The following is a 17,003-nucleotide window of genomic DNA, read 5'->3' on the forward strand; positions in this document are numbered from 1 at the left end:
CCCTTTGGCCAGTTTGGGTCAGCTATCCCAGCTGAAACCAGGACACTTGCTGAGCAGAACTGTGTTATCTTCTCCCCATGAAAAGTATTCAGTGGTTGGGCACTGTTAAATATTCAGTGAGAGAACAGGCTTCTGTAGCAATTCTCTTCCCTGTAACTTGTTCTATGTATTGGCTCTTTCCCTTCATTAGAGATGTGTCTAAAAAAATTGCAGCATGTGATACCTCAAATAAAATAACAATTCTATGTAATGTCCTTGCTGCTAAACTGAAAATTTATTGGTTGCATGCACTGAAGGTATTTGCTACTGATAAAATTTTCCCATTCTAGAGACAGCAAAATACAGCTAGAACATTATTTTTTTGAGACAACTGTCCTTATAAAATATTTCTTTTCCTCAAAAATGATGTTATGTTACACAGGTTTGGAAGTACTTGGTGCTTTTACAAAATTGAGCATTCAGACCCATTCTGCTTCAAAGTAATACTCTAATATGAATTAATTAGTCTGATTTTTGGGGGAAGTGTGTTCTTTGTTTTTCTTAAAGAAGAATCACTGCTGAACAGTATTGAATTGTTCGGTATAATGCTCTTGTATCAAGATAACTGTCCTCACTTAGGATGTTTAATGCAATTAAATTCTCTGAGCCACTGAGCTTTTGTACAATTTCACCTTTCAGCATGCTGTTAAGTTGTATTTTTTTTCTCTACTGACTGTTTGCAAGCAAATACCTGTTTGTTCATGGAAAGTCCACAGCCATCTGTTACGGCATTTCAACTGGGAGGTAAAGAGCAATGCTGAGCAGGAAATAAGTGACAAATGTGAGAGTTCATTTGTGATTAAGGTGGTGGTATTTGAGGGTGCAGTGTCACCAGCCAATTTGTAAACTTGACGCAACCGAGGTTTTCTACACACGGATAGTGCTTTGTCCAGTCAGAATACTCCAGGAAGGAAAACAACTATTTTGTAACAATAAGAACTCAAAAATGTAATCTTCAAGGACATTGTTCAAGGTCCTTTAATTTTGTTATCTCTGACTCTGCTTACTTGAAGATGTCAAGGAACATGTCAAGCCCCCTTTCCCTCTGTTGTTAGATTCATTTACATTCAGCTTTGTTTTACTTGAAAGAAGCTGGAGGGGCTATAGAAATCTTCGAACAACGAAGCTCAGTAATCTTGTACAAGCGTTGCTATGGCATTCCTTAGACTTCCAGTGATATTGCTTTGAATATTAATGGGATAGGACTTGATTAGCAAGGGCACTTACCATTTGTCTAGATGACATGGGTCTTGCTATTCTTCCTTTCCACGTAGTGCTGAAAACACTTTGCAGAAGCATAAAAATATGTTTACTAATAAGTTGTGATGTTCACTATTGGCTACAGTTCTGCAAATGAGATCCCCATTCTTCAAATGAGAGCAAACAATTTTTCTTCCCATTCATATGAATTATTGCTTTTGGAGTTGAGTAGGCACCTGTGCTTTGAGTTTCAGAAGAAAAGAAGTCTTCTGGTGGGCATGTCCACACAAAAGCTCCAGCACCAGCTGCAGTGTAATGTCAGCTCAGCTGCCTTCCTTTAAAACCAGGTAGATTGGGAATGATACCAGTTCACTCCACAGGAAAATGGAGCTGAGTAAAGCTGTCTGCAAAAATGAGATACATGAGCTTGTTCTGAGGTGCATGTAGGTAAGGTTAAACTGTTTTTAATATTCAGGCTGGCTAACTGAAAGTTACCGTGGTATAATTGTATTGCACTGCGTTGGTTTAGTGGCTTACTGATCTACAGATTGAAAAAGCATCTTTTTATTTGTGATTCATTTACCATAGGAATAAAGGTTATGGACTAATGTTGTATAGTTATAATTACAGGGAAAGTTGCTGTGTTAGAGTTACCTAAGTTCTTTCCAGGGAATGATTAGTGAGAAATTATTATATTGCTGGTTGGCCAGATTAATATGGTTCAGTCCCTTGCCACTTTATGCTATTGAAGGGAGGAGATTTTTGACAACATTATGTAGGCTGTTCACAGGGAAGCTTTTTTACTGCTGTTCCCACTAGACTACCACCTCCTTTATCTGGGTCTGGAAGTGATGATTTAAATAGCAATAAAACATTACTGTTGAGGAATTCCATTCTAGGTCTGTGGTTTAGCAGTGATTTTGTTTTTCCTGTTGCTTAACTTGAGGGTTAGGATTTTTCAGTGTGTTCAGTGATTTGGCTGGAGGAGGAACTCTGTTCCTATGGGATCACTGTGTTTCATTAGACCTAAGTTTAGCAGAACATTGCTGCAGCTTAGCAGACCACTCCCACATTGGTTTGCCAGTAAAACAGTTAATGTCCATGCTCATCTAGATTTTCATCTAAATTTTGAAATACATTAATAATAGTAGGATTAATATGTTTGGTTTAATAGTAGGATTAATTCTTACAGGATTAAGGGCTAGTTCATTGCTGCAGAGTTTGACGGAAATCAGCACTTTTTTTTTTTTTTTTTTTTTTTTTTCAAATCAGCAGGAGTTTTGCTGGGGACTGCAATGTTAGGGAAGGTGTCTTTGTGGTTTTGTATGCATTTGTTTTGCTGTTGAGACTTAGTTATTCCAGCGAGTTGACTCTAACCAGGGCCCCAGACAGACTGCAAACTCTGCTGCTTATATAGGTTTCTGTCTTTTAAGCTGCTCCCATGCATAATTTTGCTTACTTTAAAGCTAGCAGCACAGTATGTTTTTCCAAGAGCAAAGCTTGCTTCTGCATTGGGGCGGGGTGGGGGGAGAAGCCAATAGCACTTGGAGAGAGTAGAAGATAGTATCAGTTGGTAACACCCACCACAACAGTACTTCATATAATCTTAGGACAAACAGGCTTGCAAAAAAGATCTTGTGAGAAGTCTGATACGTTTTGAAAGTACAGAAGAACCTGGCTACCCATGAGCAAGTACAAAACCTGCTTTTCATCTGTCAAGGACCATGTTCCCTTTTTGCAGTACCTGGAGAGGTGATGAGTGGTCACAGATGAGTTGATGGTGATGAGATTCCATAGGTGACAGCAAGCCTGGTGCACAAGTATTGCCAGGAGCAAAAATTTGCCTCTCACTAGGGAGTAAACTATTATCTGGTGTCCATGCATTTTTCTGTATTTAAGACTGGAATCAGTGCCCTGAGTTTATTCTGAAAGATCAGCTTCTTTAGGGCACATAAATGCTATTGGTCTCTTAAGAACATTCCTGGTTCCATGTATATAAGGAACATTGAGATTTCTTTTTGCGTGGCTGAGCTGAACTCAAACGTCTGGTCTATTGTTAAATTGAATTTCCTGACTTTCTCTTTTCTGCTATGAAATATGCATTTTCCCAGACATCAAAGTTCTTAATCAAAGACCTTCATCAAAGGTCATCATTTTCATGAGAAACTGTGGAAGGGAGAAACAGCAGGTATGAAAATCAAGTTTGAAGTAGTCACAAAAGTATTGTGAATTCTTAATTCTGTTTTACTTTCTCACCTTTATGGACTTATTTGCAGCATGTCTCAAAAGTATGATTTCAAGTTGTCAGGATATGCAAGTCTAGGTAACAAAGCTTTGCAGGATCTGTGCAGAACTTAAAATTGGCAAGCCATTTGTTGAATGTAGACAAGGGTTTGATCTTTGGGTGAAAAATACAAACTTGATGCATTTGCAGGGCAATGAAGTGAGATGAAAGCAAGATGTAGTGAGTCCCACCTCCATTTTGTGTCTGATTTCTGGTATTGTGGTGTGGTTCACTTGCTGTCCAATGCTCCAGAAGCTTTCTCTTCTGATAGCTCGTTATTAGGGCTCTGTTGAAGCATGTCGGGGGTCTCATCTGGCCTGTGTGCTGAGGTTTGCTTTTTGTGGAAACAAAGGGAGAGGAGGTGGATAACTAAGCAGAATTAGTTTGTTAACTGAGGTCCCTTTAACCTGGGAACTGTGTTGCAGTCTTCAGTAACATAAATGAAACTGGAATTTATATCAAAGCTTGCATGAACTCTCTGGGAGGAGAGCCTCTTGCATGTGCTCAGGACTGAGGTGCAGGGTGTCTTTTATACTTTGAATTAAAGGTGGTAAGTCATATATTCCTTATTTGCAAGTGAGCAGCTCAGGTTTCGGTCACTCATGGATATCCTTCAGGCTGTTGCAATTTTGTGTGTATTCTGAGATAATTGCTCAGGTGTGACCTTGTGCTTTGTTTTCCCTGAGTCTCTGAGTTCAGTGTGGACAGCATTTTCCTTTCCTGTGTATGTCAGTCAGGTGCAGAGGAAAGAGCAGAAAGAAGTTCAGGGCATCCTTCCGTTCCCCTCTGTCAGGTTCTGGCAGACCTAGTGCTCTGTTGTCCAAGTAATCCCCGAAGACTGAGCTTTTCTGGAGCTCTGCTTTCTCTGAAAAAACAGGCCACTTTCTGGCCTGATTTGCTAAGGAATTAAGTCATATGTAGTCATGCTCTGTGTGTGTAGCTCAAACAGTGGAGATTTCACAAGAGGAGGGTGGTTTGCAGTACCCCAGTTGCAGGATAAGAATCGGAGTCCTCGTAAGCAGTGTGGGTTGTAGCTAGAGCCTGGTCCTGAGCCCAGGAGATCCATATTCTATTCCCAGTTCTGCCATGAACTACTCTGCTGCAGGCAAATTGTAATTCCATATTACGGTTGAGTTTTCTCATCTAGAAAACAATGAGGACGTTTGCTTCCTTTGCAAATTAATGAATGAAATGTATTAGATGACCCATAGGCATTATTAGCAATATTTTTTTTTGCCTGTATCCATTAGTAAAAAGTACAAACCACTAAAATGTTTGCGTATAGAAGTCAGTGTCTGAAATGTCTTGCACACTTTTTTTGTGTTACCATCCCTTATTTAGAAATTAGTTGTTTTACTTTAGCTACCATTTCATAACTGCTGTCTGACTTTGAAACCAAAAGTATACAGTTATCCATGCTGGTGTTTTATTTGTTTATTCATTTTTTCAGTGGTATCTGGTCTCTCACTGTCACTGCAGGGATACTTACATGTGTGAGGGTTTTGAGTACAAATGTTGTGAAGTGATACGGAAAATATGCCACATTTGTCTGGCTCTTTTATAGCAGAAATTGTAAAGGGAAGGCTTTCTTTGCTTTGTTTAACCTGCTGCCTACAGCAGCACAGCAAACAGGATTGAGACTAAGAAACAGATACAGCTACTGTGGGCTTCATTTATAACACTTGCAAGGCAATCGATCAAAAAAAATACAGGGATTGTTGTTATATACTTGGGAAGTTTTTGGACATGTAAACTGGGTGCCAACTATTTGTTTTCGACACATATGGTCCCTATTAAGGTAGTCATCAGAGACCATATTGTCTTTTATTACACAGTATTTTTGTGAGGTTGGACAATGCTACTTTAGCCTCATCTTACAGAGGGACAAATAAGGAACAGAGATGGATAACTGATGAGCACATGCAGATTGGGTTGGCAACACCTCTTCTTCATGAGCATCTGCATAACAAACTGTCACAGTTCCTTGTGGTGCTCCAGCGTCGTGCTGTACAGCATGATGGTTCAGAAACAGATTTGTGAAGAGTGCATGTTGTGGTGGTGGAGGAGGAGAAATACAGTAGAGTGTAGAAACCTTGTCATATGTGCCAAGTTAAACTGCCCTTGCTTTTTGGTTATATGACCTGAATTCCCAAGTACTTTTCACAGAATCACAGAATCATATAGATTGGAAAAGACCTTTAAGATCATCGAGTTCAACCATAAACCTAACACTACCAATTCCACCACTATACCATGTCCCTAAGCACCTCATCCAAATGTCTTTTAAATACCTCCAGGGATGGCGACTCAACCACTTCCCCGGGCAGCCTGTTCCAATGCTTGACAGCCCTTTCAGTGAAGTAAAATTTCCTAATATCCAGTCTAAACCACCCCTGGTGCAACTTGAGGCCATTTCCTCTCATCCTATCGCTTGTTACCTGGGAGAAGAGACCAACCCCCACCTCTCTACAACCTCCTTTCAGGTAGTTGTAGAGAGCAATAAGGTGTCCCCTCAGCCTCCTTTTCTCCAGGCTAAACAACCCCAGTTCCCTCAGCCGCTCCTCATAAGACTTCTGCTCTAGACCCTTCACCAGCTTCATTGCCCTTCTCTGGACACGCTCCAGCACCTCCGTGTCTCTCTTGTAGTGAGGGGCCCAAAACTGAACACAGTATTCGAGGTGTGGTCTCACCAGTGCCGAGTAAAGGGGGACGATCACTTCCCTAGTCCTGCTGGCCACGCTATTTTTGATACAGGCCAGGATGCCATTGGCCTTCTTGGCCACCTGGGCACACTGCTGGCTCATATTCAGCTGGCTGTCAACCAACACTCCCAGGTCCTTTTCTGCCAGGCAGCTTTCCAGCCACTCTTCCCCAAGCCTGTAGCGTTGCATGGGGTTGTTGTGGCCCAAGTGCAGGACCCAGCACTCGGCCTTGTTGAACCTCATACAATTGACCTCGGTCCATCCATCCAGCCTGTCCAGGTCCCTCTGTAGAGCCTTCCTCCCCTCAAGCAGATCAACACTCCTGCCCGACTTGGTGTCATCTGCAAACTTCCTGAGGGTGCACTCGATCCCTTTGTCCAAATCATTGATAAAGATATTAAACAGAACTGGCCCCAACAGAGAGCCCTGGGGGACACTGCTTGTGACCAGCTGCCAACTGGAGTAAACTCCATTCACCACAACTCTTTGGGCCCGGCCATCCAGCCAGTTCTTTACCCAGCGAAGAGTACACCCGTCCAAGCCATGAGCAGCCAGTTTCTCGAGGAGAATGCTGTGGGAAACCGTGTCAAAGGCTTTACTGAAGTTCAGATAGACAACATCCACAGTCTTTCCCTCATCCACTAGGCAGGTCACCTTGTCATAGAAGGAGATCAGGTTGGTCAAGCAGGACCTGCCTATCCTAAACCCATGCTGGCTGGGCTTGATCCCTTGGTTATCCTCTACATGCCGTGTGATGGCACTCAGGATGATCTGCTCCATTAGCTTTCCTGGTACCAAGGTCAGGCTGACAGGCCTGTAGTTCCCTGGGTCCTCCTTCCGGCCCTTCTTGTAGATGGGTGTCTCACATTTGCTAATCTCCAGTCAACTGGGACCTCCCCAGTTAGCCAGGACTGCTGGTAAATGATGGAAAGGGGCTTGGTGAGCACTTCTGCCAGCTCCTTCAGTACTCTTGGGTGGATCTCATCAGGCCCCATAGACTTGTGAGTGTCTAAGTGGTGTAGCAGGTCACTAACCATTTCCCCCTGGATTATGGGGGCTCCATTCTGGTTCCCGTCCCTATCTTCCAATCATTTTGGAATGATTGTAGCTGAAATTACAAATAACACACATGATTTCAAGGACTTTTAGTGACTGTCTTTAGGGATTTCACTAGTTTTAAAAAATCTGTCTCTAAACAATTGCTGTAGATCTCATAAAGGCTCATGTCCCTCCAGACCCACACTACACACTTAAGCTCTGCTTATAAAATAAAATTAAGCACAAAATATTAAACAAATATGTCCCAAACAACCCTTCATGCAAGACAGAAGAAAGAGGAAAAGTGAAAAAATACATTGGAATTACTGTTATCTTCATTAGCTGTAATATCATAGTTTTCTAAAATGAAAGGTACAGTATAGTAAAAAGGTACATTTTTAATTTATCCTCTTTCTCTTCCACATACAGTCTCATTGTCCTTCCAAATACCATTTTGTGGTTAAGCTTTCTTCTCAAGGTTTGGGAATTGGAGGTGTCTTTTTTAGCTCACAGCACTGAAGTCTGTTTTAAAAATTACTCTGTTTTCTTTCAGTGAATAACAAATGGCCCTTCTTTCCCCCTTGCCATTCTCTCTGTTTTCCATCAAATGTCAGTGTTACAACAATAGCTGCTGGTGTTGGACCAGGGCAGAGAGCAGGCATCAGACTTCCTAAAATAGTACCAAATCCTCAGTCCTGTTTGCACTGTTACATGTTAAGCTCATTATGAATTGAGATAGTGGGGTTGCTGCTGCAAACCTGGGGACGTCTCTTTACCAATGAACTTGTTAACGAGAAACTTTGCTATGTCTCAGGAGCTTACGCAGAAATGAGCTGCAGTTGTAACTGTGGTCTCAATCAGCTGCTCTATCATCAAAGTTGTAATTCAAGTCAACTTTAGAAACTGACCAGTGAGTGATGATTTGAAAGCAGTGAGTCACAGATGACCCTATTCTTACAATAAAGAGATGTACAATTTCAAGCCAGACATGCAAAGTGTCTGATGTGTGTGTTAATTAACATAGCAGCTTAATATCTGTTGTGTCAAACTGGTGAAGGGATTTGCCTCAACTTGGCAACTTCCAGGAGAATTCACGTTCACCACTAAACTAGCACGTGTTTCTTCATTGCTACTCTGAAAGTTAACTCAAGAAGGATTTCTTTGGAGGAGTTCAGCCTTCTTCATTTTAGTCTTTGTCTCTGAGTTCATGATTAAGTAATGTATTCTGACATAATTCGTTGTTCATGCAACAGCATAGTAAATAATGGTTTAGACAAACTATATTAAAGCCACAGCTCTTGAGCCAGATCACTGCATAGAGCAGAGTGACGCTGCAATGTTGTAATCATCTCTAAGGAGCTAAACAAACTCTTACCTGGAAGATACAGTATGTGAATGAACCTTGGCAAGCCAGACATTTGCAGAGTGTTTCAGCATTTGGATTGCAGGATGCCAGTTCCATGTGCTGCTCTTGCATCCAGCATTTTCCTGTGCCCTCCGCAGTGCATCCCCTGTATTTCTGTTTCTCTCTCGGCTGGAGAGGTGGGAATTCGTGAGGTGGCTGACAGCATCCGAGACCTAGTGCAGACTCTTCAGCATGTTAAGTACATCTTTTTCCACACATCATCACTATTTAGGAGGTGTGGTGCATATAAGAAGCTGGATATATATGCTCAAGTTTTTGTGGGATTAGGATTTGCCTTTGCTTACTCTTTTGATTTTTGTCGAATTCAAGGGAGTTATGGGACTCTAATTCAAGGGAGTTACGGGACTCTAATTCAAGGGAGATACGTGGCGCATTGATGGCTTCAGAGAATACTTCTCTTCTGAACTGGTGTTCCCCAAAAATGGGCTGAGTTTACAAATAAGTAATCATTAAAATATAGCTTAGGAGTGGTGGAGGGCAAAGCCCACTTGCTAGTAGAAGCTTCTGGCTTGGTAAAATTCCAGTGCTACTAAATTTTTCATCTTTATAACATAGTATCTGGTATCAGGCTACATTTCTCTCCTTGTTCTACATTTGCTTAATGTAGTAGTTTCTGTTGCTCATTGGAGATGGACATTAGATATATAAACTACTGCTTACATAGAATCACAGAATCACAGAATCATATAGGTTGGAAAAGACCTTTAAGATCATCGAGTCCAACCATAAACCTAACACTGCCAAAAACCACCACTACACCATGTCTCTAAGTACCTCATCCAAACGTCCTTTAAATACCTCCAGGGATGGCGACTCAACCACTTCCCTGGGCAGTCTGTTCCAATGCTTGATAACCCTCTCGGTGAAGAAAAATTTCCTAATATCCAGTCTAAACCTCCCCTGGCGCAACTTGAGGCCATTTCCTCTTGTCCTATCACTTGTTACCTGGGAGAAGAGACCGCCCCACCTCTCTACAACCTCCTTTCAGGTAGTTGTAGAGAGCGATGAGGTCTCCCCTCAGCCTCCTTTTCTCCAGGCTAAACAGTCCCAGCTCCCTCAGCCGCTCCTCATAAGACTTCTGCTCCAGACCCTTCACCAGCTTCGTTGCCCTTCTCTGTACACGCTCCAGCACCTCAATATCCCTCTTGTAGTGGGGGGCCCAAAACTGAACACAGTATTCGAGGTGCGGCCTCAGCAGTGCCGAGTACAGGGGCACAATCACTTCCCTAGTCCTGCTGGCCACACTATTTTTGATACAGGCCAGGATGCCATTGGCCTTCTTGGCCGCCTGGGCACACTGCTGGCTCATATTCAGGCGGCTGTCAACCAACACCCCCAGGTCCTTCTCTGCCAGGCAGCTTTCCAGCCACTCTTCCCCAAGCCTGTAGCGTTGCATGGGGTTGCTGTGGCCCAAGTGCAGGACCTTGCATTTGGCCTTGTTAAACCTCATACAATTCACCCCAGCCCATCGATCCAGCCTGTCCAGGTCCCTCTGCAGAGCCTGCCTACCCTCCAGCAGATCAACACTCCCACACAACTTGGTGTCGTCTGTAAACTTACTGAGAGTGCACTCGATCCCTTCGTCCAGATCATTGATAAAGATGTTAAACAGAACTGGCCCCAACACCGAGCCCTGGGGAACACTGCTTGTGACCGGCCGCCAACCGGAGTAAACTCCATTCACCACCACTCTCTGGGCCCGGCCATCCAGCCAGTTCTTTACCCAGCGAAGAGTACACCCGTCCAAGCCATGAGCAGCCAGTTTCTCGAGGAGAATGCTGTGGGAAACCGTGTCGAAGGCTTTACTGAAGTCTAGAGAGACAACATCCACAGCCTTTCCCTCATCCACTAGGCGGGTCACCTTGTCATAGAAGGAGATCAGGTTGGTCAAGCAGGACCTGCCTTTCCTGAACCCATGCTGGCTGGGCTTGATCCCTTGGTTATTCTCTACATGCCGTGTGATAGCACTCAGGATGATCTGCTCAATCATCAGATTGAGCAGACATCTACAGTTCTTCTTTATATTTACATTTTCTTACTGTATCTTTAGGAAATTAACAACAATTTAGTAATAGTTGTGCATTTTAGGGTTTTCAGTTAGGTTTATTCAACCATTTTCCAGACAGCTGTTGATGTGAAGCCAAGGGTGGAGATCTGTAATTATTTCAAAGGACACCAGAATGTATTTATTATTTTCAACCCAAGTGAGTAAACTGTCACAATGCCCATTATTTAGTGCCATGACAGTAAACTATACTTTATAATGTTGTCATTAAACCAGCAAGGGTTTTTTTGTGCCCCCCCCCCCCCCCCCCTTCCTTCTTTATGCTTTGTAGTGCATTATTTTCTTCTGGCTGAATTCTATATTGGAGATCCACAACAGCAGATCTGATCTGATTAGGGAGGTAGAATTGTGTCTGTAAGAATACTCCTCTTGGCAGAAGATACGTGATTAAAGGAACGTTGGGATGCAGCCACAAATCTGTTTGGAGAGATGTTGAAGGAAAAAAGCTCAGAAATATTCCACCATATTTGTATGTTCATAGCTGATTATAAAACTGAAGCTTTCCTTTTAATGTGATGGTGAAACCTCAGGAGATAATCATCTTAAGGATTGGATCCTTATTTGAAGTTCATCCAGACTGTTACACCGTTAAATTCTATAAAATCTGACTGCATATCACACAAGAATAGGCTTTTTTTTGTGAGGGTGTTCAGTACTTCCTGCCTCCGCTTCATCTGGAAACGCTGTAAGAAGAGCCTTTCTCATCATATGATATTTATAATTATTATTATTTCAGCATTTCTCATTCCAGACTGGGTGGAGGTTACAAGGATGATTGTTCACTTTGAACTCTAATTTAATATATGACTCTGTATAAAGATATTTCTTGGTTGAACCATCTGGGGGAAAAAAAAGAATTTTAAAACATCTTTATTAAAATACACCACATAACTTGTACTATCCTGGAATAGTGCCTCTAGATTCCTGTCCAGTATTGTAGAGTAGCAGAAGGAGTATGTGTCCCTGGAGTATTTATTGCCTGATTTACGTTAAAACTCGTTTATGCTAGAGAGAATTTTCCCAGTATTTTCTGAATACTTAGTGGACTCAAAATAACAAAAATTAACTCATAATGTATGTACCCTGCTGTACCCTTCCATAATTATATCACTAATCATGAGGCTGATTTATGTAAAATGGGGTAGTGAAAGTGTGGTGATTGTTTTGTTTTTTAATTCCTGACCCATCTCATTAAGCAATGGCAAAACATCCCTGACTGCATGTGTGCAGAGTGTCTCTGGGGTGGTCTAGCCATGAGTGCTGGAGAGGTGGCAAAACTCTCCTACTGGAACTGCTGGTGGGTCTACTGCCTGCAGCCAGTGAATGCCTTCAAAAGTTTGGGTTTAGTAACATGATATATGGTACTCTGCTTTTTGAGAATTGTTTGGGATTTTTTGAAAGAACAATTTTTCTTTGGAAAGTGCTTATTTGTTGAAACTCATAATGAAACAATCTATTTGCTTTCTTGTTTGTCTCCAAACGATCTATTTAGAGGGGGAAGTTGTATTTTTTTTGTGTTTGTAAACCAATCATCTCTGCAGTTTTTCTGTGCAGGGATGTTGAGGAAGAAAGAGCAAGAATTTACCACATTCCTCCCTGGGGATGTGGGAAACTATGGATGAGATTCAAGCCCCCACTTAGACTGAGCAATGCCCTGAGTGGTAGGCAACTGGGTAGCCTGAGGTGGGTGAATGTAATACATCCAGCTGTGTATTTAAATAGTTTGAGTGGGCACTCCATGAAACACTGTCCCATTAAGGCAAATGTGTGCACTAGCATTCCTGATAATAACGGCCTATTGTCTAGGTTCTTGGTTATAGGTAAATATATATACATAAGGTTTTCTCATGGGTAAAATAACTCACAAAATAAAATTTTCCACAGTTTTTACAAAAACTAACCACACGATTGTTATTATGTGTATTAGTGGAAACATAAAGTACAGGAGAAAAAGTGTTTGTGCTCTGAAAATGAAGTATTGTTCTAGAATATTGAAAATTGTCTTTCAAGACAAATGTGTTACAGCTCAGACATTGCTCCAAAGAGGAATTAAGTATTTTTCATGTTCTCTGAAAGTGAGTGTTTTCAGTAATACGCTGCATGACCAAGTAGTTGGCTCCTCAGTAAAACTTACAATGATTCTCCTGAGCATATCAGGGGAAAGCATAGCTTTATATGAATTTTGGTGCTCAAACTATGCTTAGTTTTTGTTTTTCGGTACTGGCCTACTGAACTGAGTTTAAAGTCACAGGTACATTAATTTTTCAGCCCACTGATCACAAAGCTTGTGAGCTGGCTCCCAGTGAATATACCTTTTCTGAGTATTAACTAACTAGGGTCTTTGTAGCTAGCCTGAAAGAGATGAAAATGTGACTCAGCATAGAGAATAACCTTCCCACACCTCCATATAATCCAAGAGGTGAAGGAGCTTGTGCTACTGTACTGCTCTCCAATCACTTGTTCTGGGAATAAGTAGAAAATGTAAATTCTCAATCCTTCCTTTCACAAAGTATGTAAATTTTATGCATTTTTGTTGAAGTACTCCAGAGGCCAGTGCGTCTTTGTGACAGGCATTTTATTTTACAGAATAAAAAGGTTTCCTAGCCTTTACCATTTGAATAAAGAGAATTACATAAGGCATAAGAGAATTAAGCATAGGAGAATGAAATTTGAGTTAAATATCTATTAACCCCTACCTCCCTCTTAAAAAAGCCCAACAACTTGCAAACCAGTTGATCAGCTACAAACGCCCATGCTGTAGTAATGAGGATTCCTTGAGTAATGAGTTGCTCCCTTCTGAGGCAGCTGTTACACAGTACTATGCAGAGGATTTTTTTTTTAACGTGAACTTTCTGTTGCAGTGCATAAACTCTAAATTACTAAATTACACAAATATTTAAGTGAATTGAGCTTTGCTGGCAGACATGTAATTCTCAAATAGTTGAGATTTTTTTATTTAATCAGATTTTTCTAGCTATGCTGTACTTGTAATGCAAAATCAGTGTGAAATGTTTTTGTTTACACCATCTAACATTTATGAAAAAAATCTACAGAATTCTTGGAAGGACAGTGAACTTTCCATAGGATTTTATACCCAGAGGGGAGGGGAAAAAAAAAAAAAAGAAAAAAGAAAGGTTTTATATCATTGAATCTTTCAGTTTAGGGTACTTTATATAAACTCCGCTCAGGTCACCATGATTTATTGTTGGTTTGTTATTCTGCATGAACAGATGGGCAAATTGAGGTGGCTGTGGCAGTGGGGAGCTGAAGCAGCCATTGATGGGACAAGCTTGCTCACCAGAGCATGGCCCAGAGCAGGGCTGGAGCAGAGCCCAATGCTCTCTGGAGCCCTGCCTGGTGTCTGTGCTAGACGGAGCCCTGACCTGTCTGGGCAACTGGATGCGAGCTCCACCATCTCTCCATTGTAGTCTGTTGAACCTTGTAGGCATGCCTTTAGATGTATTATTCTTCAGGTCCTCTGGGACTGTGTCTCCCATATTCAGCTAGACATCTTCAGCTTCTAATTTAGTCCAAGGACATAAAGAATGGATGCTACTGGGTTGTATGGACAAATGACACTATTAAAATAACAAACAGCTAATATTTGTATTTTATTTTTAGCTTATTTCCTGTTGTTTCTGTGCGGCTGCTGATGTTGTCACAAAAGCTTCCTTTCTAGTTGGTTTGCTTAAAATATACATACATTGTGCATGTATGTATCTGCGTGCCAGAGCATCTGGGTATGGACTTGTCAGATCGTCCAGTATATTTGCTTATGAATAAAGCGGTATCAGCTCAAACTCCCTGAGAATGAGAACTGTGAGGAGGTTGCAGAAGGACCTTTCTATGAGGCTTTTTCTTCGTGTATGAATGCAGCCCTGAGAGCACAGATGCTCTGCAGCCTGTATTCTCAACCTATGGGCTTGTAGTATGGGCAGACATTTCCCCTGACAGACAGGCAATAGACAGTGGACTTCAGTCTTGACCCAAACACTGAATGTCTCTCCTCCACTGCTTCACAGCAAAGGACGAGTCAGCATTAGTCCCCTGTGGTACTTAATGTCAGAATGAGTCATTCATCAGGAGTTACTGTATTTATACATTCTGAAAGGGAGGAGGGTAGTGCAGAATGCTATCCCTTGAGGTGTCATGTGTTTTCTTGCTCTCTCCTTTCTATTTTTAATTTCCCTTTGAAGTGAGTTTATTGAGTCACACAGGACTGAAAGAAATATTTAAAAATGCAACAGACAATAATTCAGCTTCCTTATTTCTTGCCCTGTTCATGTACTGACCAGACACCCTTCATCTTAATTTCCGATCTCCGTCCCCAAACTCCATTTGCTTCCTGAATTTCTTTGGCTTATGATAACACCACAAAACCCATCTGATACTCACTTAGGCTTGTTTCCTTTTTTTTCCTGAGGGGTAGCCAATTCTCATAAATATCTCCTAAGTTATCCCTGGACAGGTAAATTTCAGCACATGCTGTGTTGAAATCAAGTGTAGGCATTACAAGGGGTTCCCAGTCTTTCATGAGCATTGCAAATGTGTAATTAGGGATGATTCTTTTTCCCCCTGCTGGGCATTTGCTGGAGTTGGGAAAAAGATAAAGGTTGTCAAAAGCTAACTTTCTGTGTGTTTATTTTCCCATTATCTTCTTAGTGCGGGTACAACAGAACTGAAATTGTTACACAGTAATGCATGCTGTGGCTCAGTCCCAGTGTCACATCATCATTTTCACTGCAACTTCATGTCCAATGACATGAAGTTGACATGACATGAATTATCCACATTTTGCTCAAAATGTGGATAATTCTTGGCACATTTGTGTGTATGGTTTTTAAAGATACTGTAGATGTCTGTAGTGAGGGGATTCTAATTCTACTTAAGTGGCATTAGGAGGTCCTGGCTGTAGTAACAGCACCCAAAAGACAGGGGTTTGACCACTGTCCATCCAGGATCTCAGGATTTCACATGAAATTTCTCAGTTGTATGAGTACGTGTGAGTCAGTTCTCCTTCTGGCTCGCTGTAGTATTTGGTACCCACCGCTTCCATTAAAGGTCCTTCAGCAGAGTATCTACATGATAGACCCACTCTTATAGACTCTATATGGCACCCTGTGTAGCTTTCTCTAAGTGTAATATGCATATGTGTTCTATTTAAACTTCTCTTCATTTTCTTCTTCTTGTAGGTATTACGACAACTTTACCCAGTGCACAGAACGTGAAGCCAACAATGCAAGTTGCTTTTGGCCAAACCCCCTTGCAGAGGGCTTTATCACTGGAATTCATAAACAATTCTTTTCAAACTGTACTTCAGAAAAGGTTCACTGGGAAGATCCACCGGATGAAATTCTCATAACTCTGATCTTGATCCCAGTCATGTTGACATGTGCCATGATAACACTGGTAGTATGGTGCAGCAAGAGAAGTGATATCCTGCTGTAAGTTGTTCTTTTGGGCTTTCTTTTTCTCTTTTTCCTTCTTCCAAAAACAGTAAGAAAGGAGGACAAAGAGAGAAACTTGACATAAGGATTTCAGATCTGCTGAAATGGAACCTGTGAGATACTGAGACAGAGACAGCGCTGCTGTGAACAGAGCTGCCTGCGGCTGCTGCCAAAAGTCACTGCTTCTGAGCTTGGCTATTGGTGTTGCTGGTGCAAAGCTCTCTACTTCCTTTGGGCCTCATCAACATGGAATTCACAGGCAGCTCCCAGAAACAGGACAGTCCCCAGAAAATGGACCCCTTAGCTGCAAAAGGGGTAAAGTTACTTTCCCATGGATAAAGCTGGTTGGTAAACTTAAGTTTTGCAAAACTGTATGTAAGTGTATGTACGCATGGTGTAACATTGACTGCGGGGGAGATATCTCTTGAGTTTTTGTGCAGGACACTTGAGGTTTTCATCTGTGAACCTTGTGACTTGGATAGAAGATTGCTGGAAAAGGAACTGAACCTGGAGGTAACCAAGTGGCAGCTTTTCCTGGAAGCTAGTCAAAAACATCATTATCAAGAACTGGAAGTATTGTCCTGGCAAAGGAACAATTTATGTGTCTAGTGACTATCCCCACAGGGAAATTATCATGCCATGTTATAAAATAGTTTATAAAATTCCTTTAAGCATGGCTACTTGGAATTGTATGGCTTACAAATAAACTCTGGGAAGATATACAGGTCTTATTTTACAGAGCTGGAAAATGTGAGAGGAAATTGATTGATTATAAATATACTAAGGAGTAATGAAGAAATGT

General features: G+C 41.6%; 1 protein-coding gene across 1 annotated transcript in view; it reads left to right on the forward strand.

Moving 5' to 3' along the window:
* The window catches only part of RAMP3 (receptor activity modifying protein 3), a 64,140-nt gene extending 47,919 nt beyond the window's left edge, over positions 1 to 16,221 (forward strand). The window contains exon 4 of the mRNA XM_075495612.1: positions 15,947 to 16,221. Within this exon, the coding sequence (XP_075351727.1) occupies positions 15,947 to 16,202 (256 nt within the window). The 3' untranslated portion in view covers positions 16,203 to 16,221. The remainder of the gene's footprint in view (positions 1 to 15,946) is intronic.
* Positions 16,222 to 17,003: the final 782 nt, after the last annotated feature.

The sequence above is a fragment of the Mycteria americana genome, chromosome 2 (assembly GCF_035582795.1).
Source record: "Mycteria americana isolate JAX WOST 10 ecotype Jacksonville Zoo and Gardens chromosome 2, USCA_MyAme_1.0, whole genome shotgun sequence".
Classification (NCBI taxonomy): Eukaryota; Metazoa; Chordata; class Aves; order Ciconiiformes; family Ciconiidae; genus Mycteria; species Mycteria americana.